At 25.9% G+C, this 19399-nt stretch overlaps 5 protein-coding genes across 8 annotated transcripts; 3 read left to right on the top strand and 2 right to left on the bottom strand.

Moving 5' to 3' along the window:
* Window positions 1-51: 51 nt before the first annotated feature.
* On the top strand, window positions 52-2118 carry LOC122851735 (puff-specific protein Bx42-like). Its single transcript, XM_044151165.1, has 2 exons — window positions 52-250; window positions 341-2118. The coding sequence occupies exons 1-2, from the start codon at window positions 237-239 to the stop codon at window positions 2016-2018; spliced, it is 1692 nt and encodes a 563-aa protein (XP_044007100.1). The 5' UTR covers window positions 52-236; the 3' UTR covers window positions 2019-2118.
* A 2044-nt stretch (window positions 2119-4162) lies between these two features.
* Window positions 4163-10099, bottom strand: LOC122851733 (membrane-associated guanylate kinase, WW and PDZ domain-containing protein 2-like). Of its 4 annotated transcripts, none has more exons than XM_044151161.1 (10): window positions 9822-10099; window positions 8827-8900; window positions 8105-8743; window positions 7840-8028; window positions 6522-7776; window positions 6316-6451; window positions 5612-6178; window positions 5363-5533; window positions 5149-5283; window positions 4163-4316 (listed from the first exon to the last, which is right to left on the bottom strand). In XM_044151161.1, exons 2-10 carry the CDS (start codon window positions 8873-8875, stop codon window positions 4191-4193), a joined length of 3267 nt encoding a protein of 1088 aa, XP_044007096.1. In that variant the 5' UTR covers window positions 8876-8900; window positions 9822-10099; the 3' UTR covers window positions 4163-4190. The 4 variants fall into 4 exon arrangements, with proteins under 4 accessions (XP_044007096.1, XP_044007097.1, XP_044007093.1 ...); XM_044151162.1 differs by having other exon boundaries at window positions 5612-6175; XM_044151158.1 differs by having other exon boundaries at window positions 6522-8028.
* Window positions 10100-10400: 301 nt separating this feature from the next.
* LOC122851732 (polyglutamine-binding protein 1) lies at window positions 10401-11857 on the bottom strand. Its single transcript, XM_044151157.1, has 7 exons — window positions 11686-11857; window positions 11480-11589; window positions 11242-11417; window positions 11059-11171; window positions 10921-10997; window positions 10692-10858; window positions 10401-10624 (listed from the first exon to the last, which is right to left on the bottom strand). The coding sequence occupies exons 1-7, from the start codon at window positions 11756-11758 to the stop codon at window positions 10432-10434; spliced, it is 909 nt and encodes a 302-aa protein (XP_044007092.1). The 5' UTR covers window positions 11759-11857; the 3' UTR covers window positions 10401-10431.
* A 1256-nt stretch (window positions 11858-13113) lies between these two features.
* LOC122853560 (catenin alpha-like) lies at window positions 13114-15343 on the top strand. The gene is made up of 3 exons (XM_044154061.1): window positions 13114-13557; window positions 13621-15102; window positions 15176-15343. The coding sequence occupies exons 1-3, from the start codon at window positions 13114-13116 to the stop codon at window positions 15341-15343; spliced, it is 2094 nt and encodes a 697-aa protein (XP_044009996.1).
* A 615-nt stretch (window positions 15344-15958) lies between these two features.
* On the top strand, window positions 15959-19364 carry LOC122851730 (dynamin-1-like protein). Its single transcript, XM_044151156.1, has 4 exons — window positions 15959-16099; window positions 16305-16439; window positions 16619-18691; window positions 18754-19364. The coding sequence occupies exons 2-4, from the start codon at window positions 16338-16340 to the stop codon at window positions 18808-18810; spliced, it is 2232 nt and encodes a 743-aa protein (XP_044007091.1). The 5' UTR covers window positions 15959-16099; window positions 16305-16337; the 3' UTR covers window positions 18811-19364.
* The last annotated feature ends 35 nt before the right edge of the window (window positions 19365-19399 follow it).

The raw sequence follows: 19399 nt of genomic DNA, 5'->3' as shown, positions 1-19399 counted from the left end.
CACGCACACATGTATTTGATGTTTACAATTGGACAAGGCCAGTGCTCACCAATCACCATCACTCACTATGCACCAATCACCATGCACCTACCTGTAACACGTGTAACACATGACCCGAGAGCACCGAGAGTTCACATCAGTTCACATCGTTCGACGTTCACGTACATTTCAGTGCAAACGTTTCCAAACGTTGGATGTTGGTTAAATAATTTAAAGTATCACCTTTGGATTATAAAATGACGTTGACAAGGTAAATAAAGTTTATTAATATTTAGTTTATTAATTTATTGATATAATTGATAATGATACTTAAATTATGGATATTTAATTATTGTTACAGCTTACTACCTGCACCAAGTCAAGTGATATGGGATAGAGATGATGAGGCTCGTGAATTAAAACTTCGTCAACGACCAGCATCAGCATTAGTTAAAGCAATTATATCTGCTCCACCATATGGTCAAAGAAAAGGTTGGACACCTCGTACTGATGATGATTTTGAAGATGGTGGTGCATTTCCTGAGATTCATGTTGCTCAACATCCTCTTGGTATGGGTCTCAAAGGAAAAGACTCTTCTAGCAATGCATTGGCAGTACAATTAGATGCAAATGGCAAAGTTAAATATGATCTTCTTGCTCGTCAAGGACATTCGAAAGACAAAATTGTTTATAGTAAATTAAGTGATTTGTTACCATCAGAAATAACGAATGAAAATGATCCAAGTCTTCAACGTCCATCTGAAGAAGAAATAGCAGATATAACTGAACGTACAAGAAAAGCATTGGAAAAAATAACATCATCTAAAATAAAAGCAGCAATGCCAGTACGTTGTGCTGAAAAATTAAATCCAGCACAATATATACGTTATACACCATCTCAACAAGGTGAATCATATAATTCTGGTGCTAAACAACGTGTTATAAGAATGGTAGAAGCACAGATAGATCCAATTGAACCACCTAAATTTAGCATTAATAAAAAAATACCACGTGGACCACCATCACCACCAGCACCAGTGCTACGTTCACCAACACGTAAAGTCACTGTTAAAGAACAAAAAGAATGGAAAATTCCACCATGCATTAGCAACTGGAAAAATGCAAAAGGTTACACAATACCATTGGATAAACGTTTAGCTGCTGATGGTCGTGGTCTTCAACAAGTTCATATTAATGAAAATTTTGCTAAACTAGCTGAATCATTATATATTGCTGATAGAAAAGCAAGAGAGGCTGTTGAAGCGAGAGCACAGTTTGAAAAAAAAATAGCTCAAAAGGATAAAGAAAAAAAAGAAGATTACTTGAAACAATTGGCACAAAAAGCTAGAGATGAAAGAGCTGGTTTAAAATCATCTGCTGCTCTTGATAAAGCTGAAGAGTCACGTGAAAGAGATCAGCTCAGACAAGAAAGACACAAAGACAGAGCTAGAGATAGAAATATTGCTCGTGCTGCACCTGATAAAAAATCAAGACTTCAGAAACAGCGTGAAAGAGATATTAGTGAACAAGTTGCTTTGGGAATGCCTGCTCAAAATATATCAAATACTGGAGATGCATTTGATCAAAGATTATTTAATATTTCAAAGGGTATGGATTCTGGTTTTGGGCATGATGATGAGTATACAGTTTATGATAAACCTTGGCGTCCAAATACAATTGGATCACAAATATATCGTCCTAGTAAAAATATTGATAAAGATAATTATGGTGAAGATTTAGAAAGATTAGTTAAAACAAATAAATTTGTTCCTGATAAAGAATTCAGTGGTACTGATCGTTCTGTTGTAAGAACTGGTCCAGTTCAGTTTGAAAAAGGCGAAGAGGAGCCAGTCGAAGAAATTGATCCGGATCCATTTGGTTTGGATCGATTTTTACAAAATGCCAAACGTGCAGGTGATTCAACATCAACAACATCAGCTACATCAGCTACAACACCATCATCTTCTAACTCATCAAAACGTAAAGATGACAGAGATCAACGAAGAGATGATCGAGACAAGAGGCGTAAATATTTTTAAATAATTTAGCTTCTTATTATTTCTTAAAATTTTTATTAAAAGTTATTGACTATAAAATTAATAAATAAATTCAATTTTTATGAATTACTTGACAATTAAATGTGTTGTTTTTTTTTTCTTTTAACGAGACCAAATGTGTGTTTGCATGTTTTTTTTTTTTTTGTATAAATCATATTTTTTCGTATTATTTATTTGAAGTATATCATGAAGTTGGGTGTTTACACTGAAGTTTTTTTTATGTAATTTCATGTAACACAACACATATCTCGAGTATGAAATTGATCAATAGTTTCAACATTTTGACACACACTTTCTTTATTATTTAATGATTGTATAATTTTTATTATCACATAATTGACAGTACAAAAACTGGTAAATAAAATTTTAATTGTAATTAATGACAAATTGTGATGCTTATTTTTTTGATTAAAGAAGAAGCAATTATATAAATAATACAATAGATTAGGTTCAAAAAAATAATTTATTATTATATTTTCCAAAAAATAATTCAAACAATCTCAAAGAAAATATAATGGTAGACGAAAATTGGCAGACTTTATCATTTGAATGTTAATTTTTTTATTCAATACAAAGAATAATAATTTTTATTTCAAATTTTATTATATTTCAATACATAGAATTATAATTTTTATTCATCACGTGAAGTACTTTTCTTATCTGTCATTTCCATGAATTACTATATTTATTTGAAGTATTAATTATCAATCTAATGAATAAAAATATCATTTGATCTAATTATAAACAATTATTAAATCTTCTAGTTGTGTTGTTGTTCAATCAAATTATATTAAAGTCATATTGCAGCTTTTTATAAAGTCAATTGTATTATTACTTTTGATGAAAAAATATGATTAGCAATCGTACGTAGCAACCACACACTAACTTTTTCAACTTGTTTACTCATTTATATAAATATTTATACTTTATACAATATTTAAATCTATATATTATTTTAACTGAGTAATATTAATAAATACGATGAGGTTTTTGATAAACTTAATGAAGAGCTGTAATATGACTTTTGATCTAGGAACGACACAACTCAAATAAATTAATTTTCGAAAATGAACAAATATAACAACCATGCAACAACCCGTAGCAACGTATTAGTATGAGAGAGAAAATAATAAAATATTAGTTATAAACAAATGCTAAAAAAATTTCGATCAATCACATATGTGATATCACGAATAAAAAGCAGTCAAGTGTCCTTTTTATAATAGGATTTTTATTACATAGTTCAACAAAATGTATACAATTATGATTTACAAAATTTATTATAAAAATGATGATAATTATCATTTAACAATATCTATGTGACTATTTTTTCAACACATAATTATAATTATCATCATTATTATTAATTGATGTATTATACATTTTAAAAATAAATGTAAAATAAATTTTATTCTGTTTTTTTTTATAAACTAAAATTAAATTAAAAAAAAAAACAATTATTTAAATACAATAAAAATGCAGTCGTTAAGTCAAATCCAATTGGAAGACTGATAGGCAAGATAATTTTTATAAAAATATGTTACTATTATAAATACATGTTAATTTGTTAAATTTAATTTAACAAATTAATATTATCAAAAATGTATTTACAATGTTTTATAGATTTTTTTAAAAAACAAATTTTTGTAAACGCAATTTTTTGTAGATAAAAATTATTCGTGAAATGACACAGTAAAAAATTTATAAATTGTGATATTTTAAATTTATATAAAAAATAGTTATTTAGATGTAAGTAGTCAACATTGAGATTCAAAAAAAAAAAAAAAAATCGTCACGATTTATAAATCAATGGCTAATCTAAATCTAAAGATATATAAAAATATTTTTTTTTTTTTAGCTACCACTCCTTGGAATTGTGTTTTTACATAAGCTGATTTATTTTATTATAAAATTTAACTGATTATAAATTTTATTCCGTTATTGGCTTGATATAATAGCAATGAACAAGGACAATCTCTTCTTTGGTTAACTGAAAAACTTAATTATATTTTTTTTATATGATAAAAATATATATAATTTATCAATTTTTAACTTTAGAAATTTCGTGTTTTTTTCGTAATATTATTTCGATGCTTTTTGTTATTTTATATCAAGGCACATTTTAATATCTTTATTTAATTTTATACTTTAATTTTAATCGTAAACAATTTCATGATTGATATTTTTTTTTTCTTCCGAGTTACAGCAACAAATTAATGAATTACGTTTCGAATTATTTTGTGTATTCTCACTGGTGTCATCATCGATTATTGAATCACTCTATAATAAATGTCAATTATCAAATATTGACATAAAACCATTGTTCATTCATCACGTGCAAGGCACAAATTTTATTAATTTTCAAAAGAAAAATCTCACTGAACAAGCTGAACAATCAATGATTATTTTTCGTGTTAAATACAAATGCTACAAACTGATTAAAAAATTTATTTTTTTAAATATCTCACGAGTCTCATTAATAAAAAAAAAAAAGAGTAAATTTTATTTCTATATTTATATAAATTCTATTTTGATTAATATATTCAAGTTATTATTATTATTAATAGATGAGTTAATTTTTTTTTTAATCAAGAGATTCGTTCACTCTCCAAGGCCACACTTGTTAAAAATTATTATTGTTAAGTACTATAATAATTATCATTAAAAAACAAACAAACAAAAATCATTAAATGATTAATTATATTGTAAATTATTCTAATTATTTTTTGGATAATTGCTTGATGTATTTGCGCTCATAAAAATTTAAATAATGTTAAAATTTTTCACTGTGCACATAAAAATAGTCAATGTTTATTTGTAAATATATAAAAAATATTTGTTGAATTTATTTTTATTTTGTATATTGTGCACAGTAAAAGCTAAAAAAATTTCGGCTAAATTCTAATGCTCATTAGTATTTTTACCGGAATTATAAAATAAAAAAATACATATATTTATAAAAAAAAAAAAAATAAGCAAGTTTGTGAGCAATCATAAAAAAATGTTAGTAAAAAAAATAATGATAAAAAAAATTCCGTTAGTTTGTTATTCATTATTTTTTATGTACTGGTTTTTATATATTCATATCGTAGAGGTGTGATGGTTCACCTACCGCCCTTGGCATTTGGCATCCACGTCGAACTAAAAGTCTCACAGATGGTCCACCATTACGGATTATAGCAATAGCTTCAGCATGAGTCATATTTTTTGTATTAATACCGTTAATTTCAATAATTTGATCGCCAATCTACAAATAAACAACAAAAAAAATAGTTAAAATAATTGTATTATTTGATTTTATAATAATAATTTGATTAAATATTTACTCGAAGTCTATTGTCAATTGATGCTGGTCCATTATCAGCAATATTAAGTACAAAAAGTGGCATATATTCAAATTCACGACCACCACGTATACTAAAACCAAATCCTCGAGTACCACGAGTTAATTCAACAGCATGATATTGTCCTCCATCACCATCACCAGTTGATTCATCCTGTCAAAGATTCAAACATTTAAAAAAAGATTGTCTAATAGCAAAATTAAATAATTAATAAACTTTAAAAAAACAAACCTTTTGTGACATTGACGTGGTACTACTACAGTCATCAATTGGATAACCAATAGTTAATGTTACAGAATAACCAGAATCTTTAATTAAATTAACAATATCTTTATGACAAACATTTGTTATATCAACATGATTAACAGCAAGTATATGATCACCAACATTAAGTCTTGCACATCTTTCAGCAGGTGAACCTTCAATTATTCTACCAATTGTTGAACCAGCTTTATTAACTGATGATATTATTACAAATCCAAAACCTTCATTTTCCATTCTTGTAACAGTTACATCATATGGATATTGTATATTCATTTGATTTAATTGTCTATTATATGATGATAAATGATTATCTTGATGATGATTATTATGATGATGATCTTGTGCATTAATACGTCTACGTATACCAAGTGTAACTTGTCCATTTTGAGCAGCAGCAATCATTAATTGTACAACATGATGATGTGATGAATTCATAACACTTTCACCATCAACTGACATTATTAAATCACCAGTATTTAATCTATTATCAATATCAGCAGCTCCTCCTGGTACAATAAGACCAACTGAAACCTGCTGACCATTTTATCATTTATATATCAAATTTACAATTTTTTTTTTTAATTAACCATTTATTTAATTGAGCTCAATTATATTATTATTTCAATTTTAATAATGGTTTATTATTATATTATTTATAAAATACAACTAACCTGAGATCTTTCTTCAGTACCACCAACAATTCTAAATCCAAATCCAGTATTTTGTCTCATTAAAGTAACAAGTGTTTCAATCCATTCAAAATCTGGAATTGTTGGACAAACCATTTCTGCACCATATTGATGATATCTATTTGAAAAAAAAAAAATGAATAAATAACAAAATAAAATATAATTTATTATTTTAAATATTTAATTACCTTGTAAATGAACTTGAATGTGGTTGTTCATGTTCAAAACTAGTTGTTTCTTTTTGTTTATTCCAAATTTCATTTGTATCAATATTTTGTTCTTGTGTCATTCCATAAGTTGCATAATCTTGTGATTGTATTTTAGTTGAATAAATATCTTTATAAATATCATTATGTATATTATCATCTTGTTTAATCATTTGTTGTTCATAACGTACATCATCAATACTATACATGTCATTTTTAGAATCATATTTTTTATGATTTCTCAATGAATTATCATCAAGTGTCATTCTGCCAAAATTATCTGGTATATTTGTTATATTATTTTTATATGGATCATTATAATACATTTCATGATTATATTCTTGTTGATATTTACACATATTATCACTTGTATCATTTGTACTCAACTGCCAATCGGATTTTTCAATACAATCAATTGATGATTTTGTACAATTTCTTGTATCAATTAATGGTGTTTTTGATCTACTTGGTATTATTGTTTTAGATTGAGTACTATAAATATCAGCTGTTGGTGTTTTACTACGATAAAAATCTTGTTGTTGTTGTGGTTTATCATTTTTATTATCATTTGTTGTATTGTTATTATTATTTATAGCTGAATTATTGTTGTTATTATTGTTATTTGTACGTTGTACATGTATCATTGCTTCTTGATTTGTTGAATAATCTTTAAGTACTTGTACAACTTCTAAATGACACATATTTTTAACATTAATATCATTAATACTAATTAATATATCACCTTCAAGTAAATTTTTACAACGTTGTCTATCTAATATTTTTTTAACTTTTTGTCCATATGATGAATCAGCAATTGTAAAACCAAAACCCATACTACCTTTTACAATTGATATATTAAAATATTCAGTTGTTGATAAATTATTTGTTATTGATGTTGATGATGTTGTTGTTGTTGTTGTTAATGATGATGATAATATTTTTTGTTGTTGTTGATGATCATGAAAATCAGTATTATCTGATAATAATATATCAGTACTATTTGGTCTTTTAATTGTACTTATTTTATCAGATATACAAAGATCAGGCATTGAATTAACAGATGTTGTTGTTAAATTATCAACATGATTATTATTATTTACATTATTATTTATATTATTATTATGTAAATGTACTGGTAAAAATGAATTATCCATAAAGCCAAATCTTCTATTATTATTTTGTATATTTCTATCAAGATCCATATATAAATTTGGATGTTCATCAGTCATCATTGTTTCTGTTGAAATAGGTATTATATTTTTGATATTATCATGTATATGATTAACATCATTATTCTCACCTGGTGGAGATACAGCAATTGTTGTAACAACTTCATTATTTGGATCATTTGGATCAAATGGTAATGAATAACCACGACATATTTCCAATGTAACTGTTTCACCACTTCCAATTGATTTGAATACATTAACCATTTCATTGTGTGTAAAACCTAATACACATGTATCATTTACATATACCAATACATCACCTATATAACAAATAGAAAAAAAGACAAAGTTATACAATCATTTAACATAAAATTATATATATATATATTTAATAACCTGTTTGTAATTTTCCATCAAGCCAAGCTGGTCCATTTGGTGCAACACTTTTAATTTGTAAAAATTCATCAACAGTATCATCACCACCGACAATTGTAAAACCAAGACCTCTTGAACCTTTTAATAATGTTGTACGTATTCTTTGTCCTTTTAATTTTTTTGGATTACGTGTAAAATTTGGACTTTTACGTTCAATTAAATGACACTGTGCTCTTTTAGCTTGTAATACAGGATTTTCATATTGTGTACGACGATTAACATGATCAATAAAATATGTACCATATAATTGATCATCAATTTTTTCCCATCCATATGGTAATTCATCATCTTGACATTCTTCAAGTGAACGTTTTTGAAATTTTGATAAACGTGGATCAAGCCAATGTGATGTACCAGTATTATGATCAATAAAATATATTTCACCAGTATCAGTATATGCTTTTTCCCAATTTGTTGGTAATGGTCCAAGTTGTATATCACTTGTTGGATTATTTCTCATATGATTACTGTGTCTATTGTGATCAGATAAATCACTACATTGATCAGAATTTGTTGTATAAAGATAGGCTGGTGGTACACGATGATTGTTTGTATTATCAATGCCATTTATTGTCAGCATTTCTTTGTCCATACTTCCAGCTAAATCATTCAAATCATTATCAATTTTAGCAATGATTAATCATCATTTTAGATTTTTTTTTTATTATCAAATTAATACTCACCATCAGTTACATTGTCAATTGACAATGAATCGTCAATTTTGCTTGCCATTATTACAGTATTTCTATGAAGTAATCTGTAGAAATAATTTAAGCCAACATTAACACTGTGTACATATTAATAGAAACAATGTAAACATATAAAAATTATTTGTTTTTATTACAAGCCTTACATTAGGTATTAAATTCAAATTGTAAATATTATATTTTGTTTTAAGGTATCATTTGAAGCCCCAAAAAATGATGATACTTTTGGGTGACTAATAAAAATCAATAACACTTGATAATAATTATTTTTTACTTTAGGCAGGTGTGTAGAAAAAAATCTCATAATTTAAACGTAGAATAAAAAAATAACTTGATTATTATTTTTTATTTATTAAGCAATATGTAAACTTTCTATCAGCACAATCAAATGGGCGTAATTGAGTAAAAAATTCCGCATCCGTGACAATAAAAAAAAAAAAAAATAGAAAATAATCCGTTAGATTTTTTTTTCGAAAAAAAAAATGAGAAAATGTCAAGTATTGGATGAGTTAAACGTGAAAACTCACTCGGTGACATGAATGTCTTCTCAACTCGTTTTTCAAACATTTTTTTTATATATTCTTCATCATTCTCTCAACATGTGAAAGGTTCCCAGAGGTATAAATACATATCTCAGTGTCTTTTCATGGAAAATAAAGGATAAAAGAAAAAAAAAAAAAAGCCGGAGGGTGGCGAGAAAAGCGCGATTATCCCATAAAAAAAATTAAACTATAGACAAATAAATTCTCACGACAAAAACATAACTTTATATGTACCACTTATCCACCATTCTAACAATTTTTTTTTTTTTTTTTTTTTTTTAATTATAAATAATACTCACGTTTAATTTCGCGCTTTCACGATTTGTTTTTTTCCATATTTTAAAAACATCATATTATTTATCAATAGAACAAAATAATCTTTCCTTTTTTGTTTATTTATTTATTTATATTTTTTAATTATTTCTTTACCTTTGCTCCAATTGCAAATTATTATTATTATTATTTTGCACACTCAGCTTTTAAAATTGTTTTGAGAATAAAACATACACACATACAAAATGACACACATATTATTATTATTATTCATTGCAATTTTTGTAGTATTATTTGTGTAAAAATATATTGATAAAATTCTTATTGATGTTTGGTGGACAGCCGTGATCTGTGATTAACACACACACATGTAATTTTTTATAATTCTTGTTGTAAATGAACGACGGGTGTACAAGTGCAGAGACACCCGTCAACCGACATTAATGTTTTTTTTTATTATTATTTAGAAATAAGAGAAGGGATAATCAAACGATTGAAGCGCTATACAGATTACAGCGTCAAGATGAACCACAACTATGACATTAAAAAAAATACAACTGGAATAAAAAATTTAATGATTATTATTATGACAAGAAAGACATAAATAAGAACAAGATGTCAATGCTTGTCAATGACCTTTTTATTCATTAAAATTTATATACTTAAAGGACCATAAAAGAGCAAAAAAATTGATAAAATTTTCATGTTTTTTTATTGTTTAAAAATCTTTCTTGGTTTTAATTTAATTAATTAATTTTAATATATATTATTCTGGTTTTTCTGGAAAAGATACAATTGATTTAATTGGTGTTTCTTCATCTGGTTTTGTTGTTTTATTTGATCGTAAAACAGCACCAGGACTTGGATATGGTCGCATTTGATATAGTGGACCACTTGCTGTTGTATCTGCACCTGTTTTTGGTTCATTATCACGTGATAAACCATCAGACCATTTACCTCTGAAGAAGAATAAAAATTAAGATTATATTAGAGTTGTTTTTTGGTTGATTGTTATTTATTTTTTACCTTGGTATATCACTGTATGATGCTGGATCCATTGGATCAAGTGTTCTGTCTTTTTTGGTTTTTGATTCTTCTGATCTTGGTGGTCTTCGAACATCAGGTGTTTTAAATTTTTCACGTACTGTTATTTTAAGTTCTTTTCTTGGTTCTGGTTTTTCTACTTGATCAACCTGTTAATTAAAAACATTAATTAATTTATGATTATTGATTGGTATTAAAATTTTTAATTTACCTCCATGGATTCTTGATCACTTCCACTCTCGTCACTTGATATATTATCATCTTGATCAACTTGATCACTTGCTCTTACTAAATTAAAATATAAAAATTATTATTATTTGTTTTAAAATATTAATTATCAATAACTTACAACTTAATTCTTCACGTAGTTGAGATGCAGGTTGTGATATTTGACATTTTTGATGTCCAGGAGGAAACCAAGATACTAAATCTGATGACCAATCCCAGTAATAATGTACACCACTAAAAATTTATAAATTAAATTATTCAACAGACTTTTAATTGATTTAAAATAAATAATAAATTTACTTACGATCCAGGATCATAAACTGCTTTCCATGTTTCAGGTAATGGATAATTTTGCAATAATTTTGCTTGAATTTTTAAATATTTTTCTGATGGTTGAGCATGACCTGAACCCCAAAGTTCCTTGCATTTTTTTGTACAATCATGATAAATGTTATATTTATTTGGGCATCCTTCATGTCCCTATAAAATCAAGCAACTAATTAATTAACTAATTTAATTATTATTAAATAATAATACATTACCATAAATTGTTGAGATATATCTATTTCACTAATTTCATCTTTTCCAGTGTCATAATCCTCAGCAATGACTTCTTCATGTACACGTTTTTTACTCTCTTTTTTTGATGATTCTAAAATAATTATAAATATATTATTATTTGTATGTTCTTAGTGTTTAACAATTGTATTTTTTTTTGTTGATAGTTGAGTGATAAAAGGTTACTTACCATTTTTAGTATCTGATGGATTTATAAGACCCCTTTTTGATAGCCTTGCTAATAAAGCAGCTGGAAGAGGCATTGTTCACTCTTTATTTATAATTTTATAATTAAAAAATATTAATTTGTTTTTATGTTTATTAATTTGTTATAAATTATAACTTATAATACAGTGATTGTGAATTTGTTATTATTGTTGTTTATATTATGATGAAAACAAAAAAAAAAAAGCCATTTTTCTAGCGGCCATTTTCCCCAATTTCCTAGTGTCACTAGAACCTAGTTTTTTATTTTTACCCGCGAAAAAATGACTTGTATAATTAGCAGATGATAGAAATAATAAATTATTTTTATAATTTATTATTATAAATTATTATAAATTATTTCATTGATTAGTTTTTAATTAAAGAATTCCATGAATGATCTCAATTAAATTACAAAAATTTTTATTGCAATTGCGATTGCAAACAATTAACTCATTACATCTGATTAATTTATAATTTATTAACTAAGTTGGGATTAATTGCAATTAATAATATTATTTATAAACAAATAGTATTGTTGAATAATGTAATAATGTAATGAATTTATTATTATGATTATTTAAAAAACCGAGTTTCGAAAAAACAGCATAGAAATTTGTGCGACATTGCACTCGAAATTATTTTGTTAATTTGTTGCAAATAATATTATTTAAATATTAATAATTTTATTTAGTTTAATAAAAAATAATATTTTTGAATTATTTATTATATTAATTGGATAACAAATAATAGAAATATATTTTTAAAATGAAATAACAAAAAAAAAAATATAAATTAATTGCAATTGCTCAAGTAAATATTTATTACATTGAAAATTTATTTTTTTTTTTTTCATAAATTATTAGTCTTATGTTGTTAAAGTAAACCTTTACCACGTGTGACAATGTGTGATAACTTTTATCAATGACTAATAGAATTAGGAAAAAAAATAAAACAAAAAAATTTCCAATAAAAATACTCCAACGAAAATCGTCAAAAACAAATGAAGTTTTATCAAATAAAATATAATTTTCGTTAAAATATATTATCTCAAATAAAAAATTTTATTTTATTATTAAACTGTGAGTCAGTGTGCTTGGTCAAATTTTATTTTACTCCCTGGAAAAAAAAAAATAAGTGACGTGGTCATTTCACATTGAAACTGAGGTAAAAATAATAAATATATTTATAAATTTAATAAAAATTACAAACCAAACCAAATGAAATTACATTAAAATAAATCAAATGTACAAGTCCACATTAAAATGTTGAATGTTAATCAAAATCAGGCTGAAAGCGTGATAACCCACTGTTATACTTGCAATGCATGTTTGCTGGCGGCATTGCTGCCGGTTCCAGCTGAATGCCGGTTTGATATTATGCAGCCAAAAAATAACAGCCATGAATTAAAAACATGCGTCAATGTGAAATTAAAAATCCAGAATTACGTGATAAAATTGCTGGTGCACGTGCTGTTATTAAAAAAAATCAACCATTTTTATTGTCATCAACAAAAGTATATGTTAATCATCCAGATATGGCTGTTGCTAAAAAAATATATGACAATGTTTTGGATGAACTTAATGAAGCTCTTGATAATATTAAAAATGCTGCTGAAGGAAAGCTGAGTAAAGAACATGTTAAACCTGTTGATAGACCAGGTCAACTTGTTGATGCATTAGAGAAATTTGATGTTAATACATACTTGAGATCATCACCAACTCATGAATATTTAGAAAAAGATAAACCAAATTTACAAGAACAACTTGATGATATTGTTGCACAAGTTGTTTATATTGGTGATTCATCAGGTACAAGAATTAATAGACGTAATCAAATGATTGAAGGATGTGAAGCTGTTAAAAATGCATTACAAAATCTTTTAACTGAATATATAAATAATGCAAATAATGATAAAAAACAACCTGATAATTTAAACAATGCTATTGAAGATATTAGTAAAAAAACTTGGGATCTTCGTGATAATATACGTAAAGCTGTTGTTGATAATATTTCTGATAGTTTTTTAGATACTGGTGTACCACTTTTTGACATGATAATTGCTGCAGAGAATGGTGATGAGGATAAATTTAATGATGCATCAATTGCATTTGAAAAACATGCTGTTAAATTAATTGAAGTTGGACATCTTGCTTGTTGTATGTCTGAAAATATTGATGGTATTAAAATGGTTAATTGTTGTATTGAACAAATTAGTAAACTATATCCAAAAGTAATTGATGCTGCTAAAATTTTAGTTGTACATTCAAATTCAATACCAGCAAAAGAAAATATGCAGGTATTTCATAAAGCATGGGAAAAACAAGTTAAAATATTAATTGATGCTGTTGATGATATAACAACAATTGATGATTTTCTTGGTGTCACTGAGGCTCATATACTTGAAGATATAAATAATTGTGTTATTGCATTACAAAAAAATGATCGTTTAGCATTTGTTTTATCATCTGATGCAATATTAAATCGTTCACGACGTGTTTCTAATGTTGTTAATGGACATGTTACACAAGAAATGTATCAACCAAGTATTTATAAAAAAAGAATTCTTGATGCTGTTGTTGTTCTTCAAGATAAAATAATGCCAAAATTTTTAAGAGGAGTTAAATTAGCTCTTGATAATATTACAGCTGATAAAATAAGGAGTCAAGATGATAAAAAAAAAGATGAAGATTTATTTATTGATTCATCAAATATTGTTTATAATGGTGTACATGAAATTCGTCGTGCATTATTGATGAATAAATTAGATGATGATGATGATATTGATTTAAATAATTCTGAATCAAATGAAAATAATTTAATTGATGAATATCCAAATATTGGTTGTATTAAAAATGCTCGTGATGTTATGAAAATAATGAATGATAAAGATAAAGAAAAAATAATAAAAGAAGTTGAATTTTTTAAAAATGAAAAAATTAAATTTGATAAAGAAGTTGAAAAATGGGATGATTCTGGTAATGATATAATATTATTAGCTAAAAAAATGTGTATTATTATGATGGAAATGATTGATTTTACAAGAGGTTGTGGACCACTTAAAACAACAATGGATATTATAAATGCAGCTAAAAAAATATCAGTTAATGGAACAAAATTAAATGAGTTGATAAGTCAAATTATTGAAAATTGTCCAGAGAGTACAACTAAAAATGATTTATTGGGTTATATACAAAGAATATATTTTCATTGTCATCAAATGAATATAACAAGTAAAGTTAAAGCTGATGTTGTACAAAGTATAAATGGTGAACTTTTTGTATCTGGTTTAGATTCAGCAACTTCACTTATTCAATCATCTAAAAATCTTATGAATGCTGTTGTACATACTGTTAAAGCATCATACATTGCATCAACAAAGTATCCAAGAACTGATACAAATGTAAGTTTAATTATCTTTTGTATATTATCTTGATTATGTTGACTAATTATTTTGTAATTTTTTGTTATTATAGACACCAATTGTCGTTTGGAAAATGAAAGCACCAGAAAAGAAACCTCTGGTACGTCGAGAGACATCATCAAAAAAAAATATCATTCGCAGGGAATCACAAAAAATGGAACAAAGTCCAATTAAAGTTCTATCAGATTTTCAAAGTTTAGATGAACGTTCATTGTTTTAAATGATTTTTAAATGAATATTTATATTATTTTTATTTTTAAAATTTACATTAGTAATAAACTGTTTTAAAAATATTAACAATAAATTAAAAAATCTAAATTGAATGATAAAATTTATATAACTTCAAGGTATTTGAATAAAAAAAAAAATATTAAATGAAAAATAAAATTGTTAATTAAATTTAGAATTATATTGTTTTTTCGATTAATTTTCGATTTTACTAAATCAAATTAATTCAATAGAAATTTCTAATAAAATTAACATCAATAATTGTAATTTTATTTCGAAATTTTCTTTTTATTTATTTATTATTAAATTATTTTTTCATTGATTTTCTGAATTATAATTATAAAAGAAAATTTCGAAATGAAATTACAATTATTGATTTTAATATTTTAATATTTGTTAATTAAATAAAAAACTGTCAACAAAAAACAAAAGAAAATATTTTTTTTTAATGCAAAAAATTTTATAAAATATTATTTTCAAATAATATTTAAAAGAAACTATCATAAACGTCATCTTTCCACAAATGAATATCAAACCAACAAATTGTTTCTATTTACACCGTTGTGAGCCGCTCATCTTGGTTTCCCAAATAGCCACCACCACCAGCCCCACCAGCTGCCCAACACAATGGAGGATTATTTTGATTATTGGAAAACGGTTGAGAACGCAACTCACTGACTTTATTACATCAAATATCTCCATTTGTCATCATAATAACCCAGATAAATACGTGAATCATTATTTAAAGGCAAGTAACAATAATTAATAAATAACATCATCAACATTTAAACAACAAACATTGTCAATCAAAAAAAAAAAAACAATATAAACAATTTATTTTTATTTTAATCTCCATAATTGTCCAATTGACTTGTAATTTTTATTTTATTTTTTTTCTTCCTCATATCTTTTAATTCCTTTGTCTTAATTTATTTGATTTTATTTTTTTACAGACTTATTTTTATCAAATAATTACTCCAGACAAAATGGAGGCTTTGATACCCGTTGTTAATAAACTCCAGGATGTTTTTAATACAATTGGAGCTGATGTAATACAACTACCACAAATTGTTGTCCTAGGCACTCAGGTTAGTTCATGAAAAAAAAATAAAAATAACTAGTTAATCATATGAGCAATAATAACAATGACAAAGAAATGAAAATAATAAAGAAAAAAAAGATTAAATGACTCACTTGGTGATTGAATGTGATTGATTTATTGATTGATTTTTAATCGTTTTTTTTTGTTTGTTTGTTGAATTTGTAGAGTTCAGGAAAGTCATCAGTTATTGAGAGTCTTGTTGGTAGATCATTTTTACCAAGAGGTACTGGTATTGTAACAAGACGTCCATTAGTATTACAATTGGTATATACACCAAAAGATGATCGTGAATATCGTTGTGCTGAAAATGGTACACTTGATTGTGATGAATGGGGTGTATTTTTACATGCTAAAAATCGTGTATTTAAAAATTTTGATGAAATACGTCGTGAAATTGAGGATGAAACAACACGTATGGCTGGTGGAAATAAAGGAATATGTCCAGAGCCAATAAATTTAAAAATATATTCATCAAGTGTTGTTAATGTAACACTTGTTGATTTACCAGGTATAACAAAAGTACCAGTTGGTGATCAACCAGAAGATATTGAAGCACAAATACGTAGTCTTGTATTAAAATATATATGTAATCCAAATTCAATAATATTAGCTGTTTGTACAGCAAATACTGATATGGCAACAAGTGAAAGTTTAAAATTTAGTAAAGATGTTGATCCAGATGGACGTAGAACACTTGCTGTTGTAACTAAAATGGATTTAATGGATGCTGGTACTGATGCTATTGATATATTATGTGGACGTGTTATACCAGTTAAACTTGGTATTATTGGTGTTGTTAATCGTTCACAACAAGATATTATGAATAATAAAACAATTCATGAAGCATTAAAAGATGAATCAGCATTTTTACAACGTAAATATCCAACACTTGCTAATAGAAATGGTACACCATATCTTGCTAAAACATTAAATCGTTTATTGATGCATCATATTAGAGATTGTTTACCAGAATTAAAAACACGTGTTAATGTTATGGTATCACAATATCAAACATTAATGAATTCATATGGTGATGATGTATCAGATAAAAGTCAAACATTATTACAAATAATAACAAAATTTGCAAGTAGTTATTGTTCAACAATTGAAGGTACTGCTAGAAATATTGAAACAACTGAATTATGTGGTGGTGCACGTATTTGTTATATATTTCATGAAACATTTGGTAGAGCATTAGATTCAATACATCCACTTTCTGGTTTAGCTAAAATGGATATTTTAACAGCAATTAGAAATGCAACTGGACCAAGACCAGCTTTATTTGTTCCTGAAGTATCATTTGAATTATTAGTTAAACGACAAATACGTAGACTTGAAGAACCATCATTACGTTGTGTTGAATTGGTACATGAAGAAATGCAAGGTATTATACAACATTGTGGTACTGAAGTACATCAAGAAATGTTACGTTTTCCAAAATTATATGAAAGAATTGTTGATGTTGTTACACATTTATTACGTCGTAGATTACCAACAACAAATTCAATGGTTGAAAATCTTGTACAAATTGAACTTGCATATATTAATACAAAACATCCTGATTTTCATAAAGATGCTGCATTTGTATCATCAATGTTAAAATGTGAAGATGATACTGCTAGAAATCGTAAACGACAAACATCATCAACAACAACAATCAATGGAAATATATCTGTTAATCATGATGCACATGGTAAATTAATGAATAATAATAAAGATGAAATACCAATAACAAATGAACAACAAAATAAAGATCAACAAAGTCATTGGATTTTAAGCAATTTACTGCCACAAGGAAAAAATGATTCATCAAGTACAACTGATAATTCACCAGTTAGACAACGTGATGGTGCAATATCACCTTATCAAAATAATAATAATAATAATAGCAATGAAAATAATAATGGTATAACAAAATCAACAAATTCACAAACAACAAGAGGTGTTAATTTATTATCAGAAATTCCATCAATTCAAGGTACACGTAAATTAAGTGAACGTGAACAACGTGATTGTGATGTCATTGAAAGACTCATTAAATCATATTTTTATATTGTTCGTAAATCAATTCAAGACAGTGTACCAAAAGCTGTTATGCATTTTCTTGTTAATTATGTTAAAGATAATTTACAAAGTGAACTTGTTACGCATTTATATAAATCTGATCATGCTGAATCACTTTTAAATGAAAGTGAACATATTGCTGTTAGACGTAAGGAAGCTGCAGACATGTTGAAGGTAGGTTTTTTTTTGCTTTTGCTTTTATTTTCAAGTTTAATAATTGTTTTTTATTATTACAGGCACTTACACAAGCTGGACACATCATAAGTGAAATTAGAGAAACGCACATGTGGTAGTAATGTTAGAATTAATTTATCAACTCCTGTTGTCTCTGTTTTTTATTATTTTTTTTTCTTTTTTATTGTTGGCACTAGTCAATTGCCATGTATTATTGTCATATAATACTAAAAAAAAAAAAAAAATACACACATTGCATCTCTAAATTAATTCATAAGAAAAAACAATTGATTGTAATGTTTTTTTTTTTTAATCTTAAATCTTTGATTTAGAAATAATAAAATAAAATAAATAAGATAAAGAATAAAAAAAATTATAATCACGTATCAAATTTAATTTTAATTTATATCAAAGATTTAAAAAGAAAAAAAAAAGAACAACCAACAAACAAAAATGTATCATGATTATAATTGTTGCATTTTTTTTTTCTTTATTTTCCCTTCCTGTCAATGTTTTCAGTCATTCGAAGTCGTGGTAAATAAAGATAATTAAATAAAAATAATACTCAATCAATTATCATTGTTGCATTATAAAATTAATTCATTAAATTATTGTGTTCATTTATTTTATGTAAGTGTATATTTTTGCATGATGAGGGATAAAAAAAAAAAAAGAGAGCAAGAGAGAAAGTGAAAAGTGCTGCCTCTT

Source organism: Aphidius gifuensis, linkage group LG3 (assembly GCF_014905175.1).
Source record: "Aphidius gifuensis isolate YNYX2018 linkage group LG3, ASM1490517v1, whole genome shotgun sequence".
Classification (NCBI taxonomy): domain Eukaryota; kingdom Metazoa; phylum Arthropoda; class Insecta; order Hymenoptera; family Braconidae; genus Aphidius; species Aphidius gifuensis.
The sequence above is the reverse complement of the archived record's forward strand: the minus strand, read 5'-3'. Positions and strand labels throughout refer to the sequence as shown.

Bases quoted from the DNA above. Each gene is read 5' to 3' on its own strand.
- LOC122851733 (XM_044151158.1), bottom strand. From the start codon at position 8,875: ATGGCAAGCAAAATTGACGATTCATTGTCAATTGACAATGTAACTGAT. The intron at 8,029-8,104 runs GTTATTAAATAT...TTTGTTATATAG, and splicing joins TGATGGAAAATTACAAACAG to GTGATGTATTGGTATATGTA. The intron at 5,534-5,611 runs GTTTGTTTTTTT...AATCTTTGACAG, and splicing joins CCACGTCAATGTCACAAAAG to GATGAATCAACTGGTGATGG.
- LOC122851732 (XM_044151157.1), bottom strand. From the start codon at position 11,758: ATGCCTCTTCCAGCTGCTTTATTAGCAAGGCTATCAAAAAGGGGTCTT. The intron at 11,590-11,685 runs GTAAGTAACCTT...TAATTATTTTAG, and splicing joins TCCATCAGATACTAAAAATG to AATCATCAAAAAAAGAGAGT. The intron at 11,172-11,241 runs GTAAGTAAATTT...ATAAATTTTTAG, and splicing joins GCAGTTTATGATCCTGGATC to TGGTGTACATTATTACTGGG.
- LOC122853560 (XM_044154061.1), top strand. From the start codon at position 13,114: ATGCGTCAATGTGAAATTAAAAATCCAGAATTACGTGATAAAATTGCT. The intron at 13,558-13,620 runs GTTAAAAATGCA...AATGATAAAAAA, and splicing joins TGATTGAAGGATGTGAAGCT to CAACCTGATAATTTAAACAA. The intron at 15,103-15,175 runs GTAAGTTTAATT...TTGTTATTATAG, and splicing joins ATCCAAGAACTGATACAAAT to ACACCAATTGTCGTTTGGAA.
- LOC122851730 (XM_044151156.1), top strand. From the start codon at position 16,338: ATGGAGGCTTTGATACCCGTTGTTAATAAACTCCAGGATGTTTTTAAT. The intron at 16,440-16,618 runs GTTAGTTCATGA...TTGAATTTGTAG, and splicing joins TTGTTGTCCTAGGCACTCAG to AGTTCAGGAAAGTCATCAGT. The intron at 18,692-18,753 runs GTAGGTTTTTTT...TTATTATTACAG, and splicing joins AAGCTGCAGACATGTTGAAG to GCACTTACACAAGCTGGACA.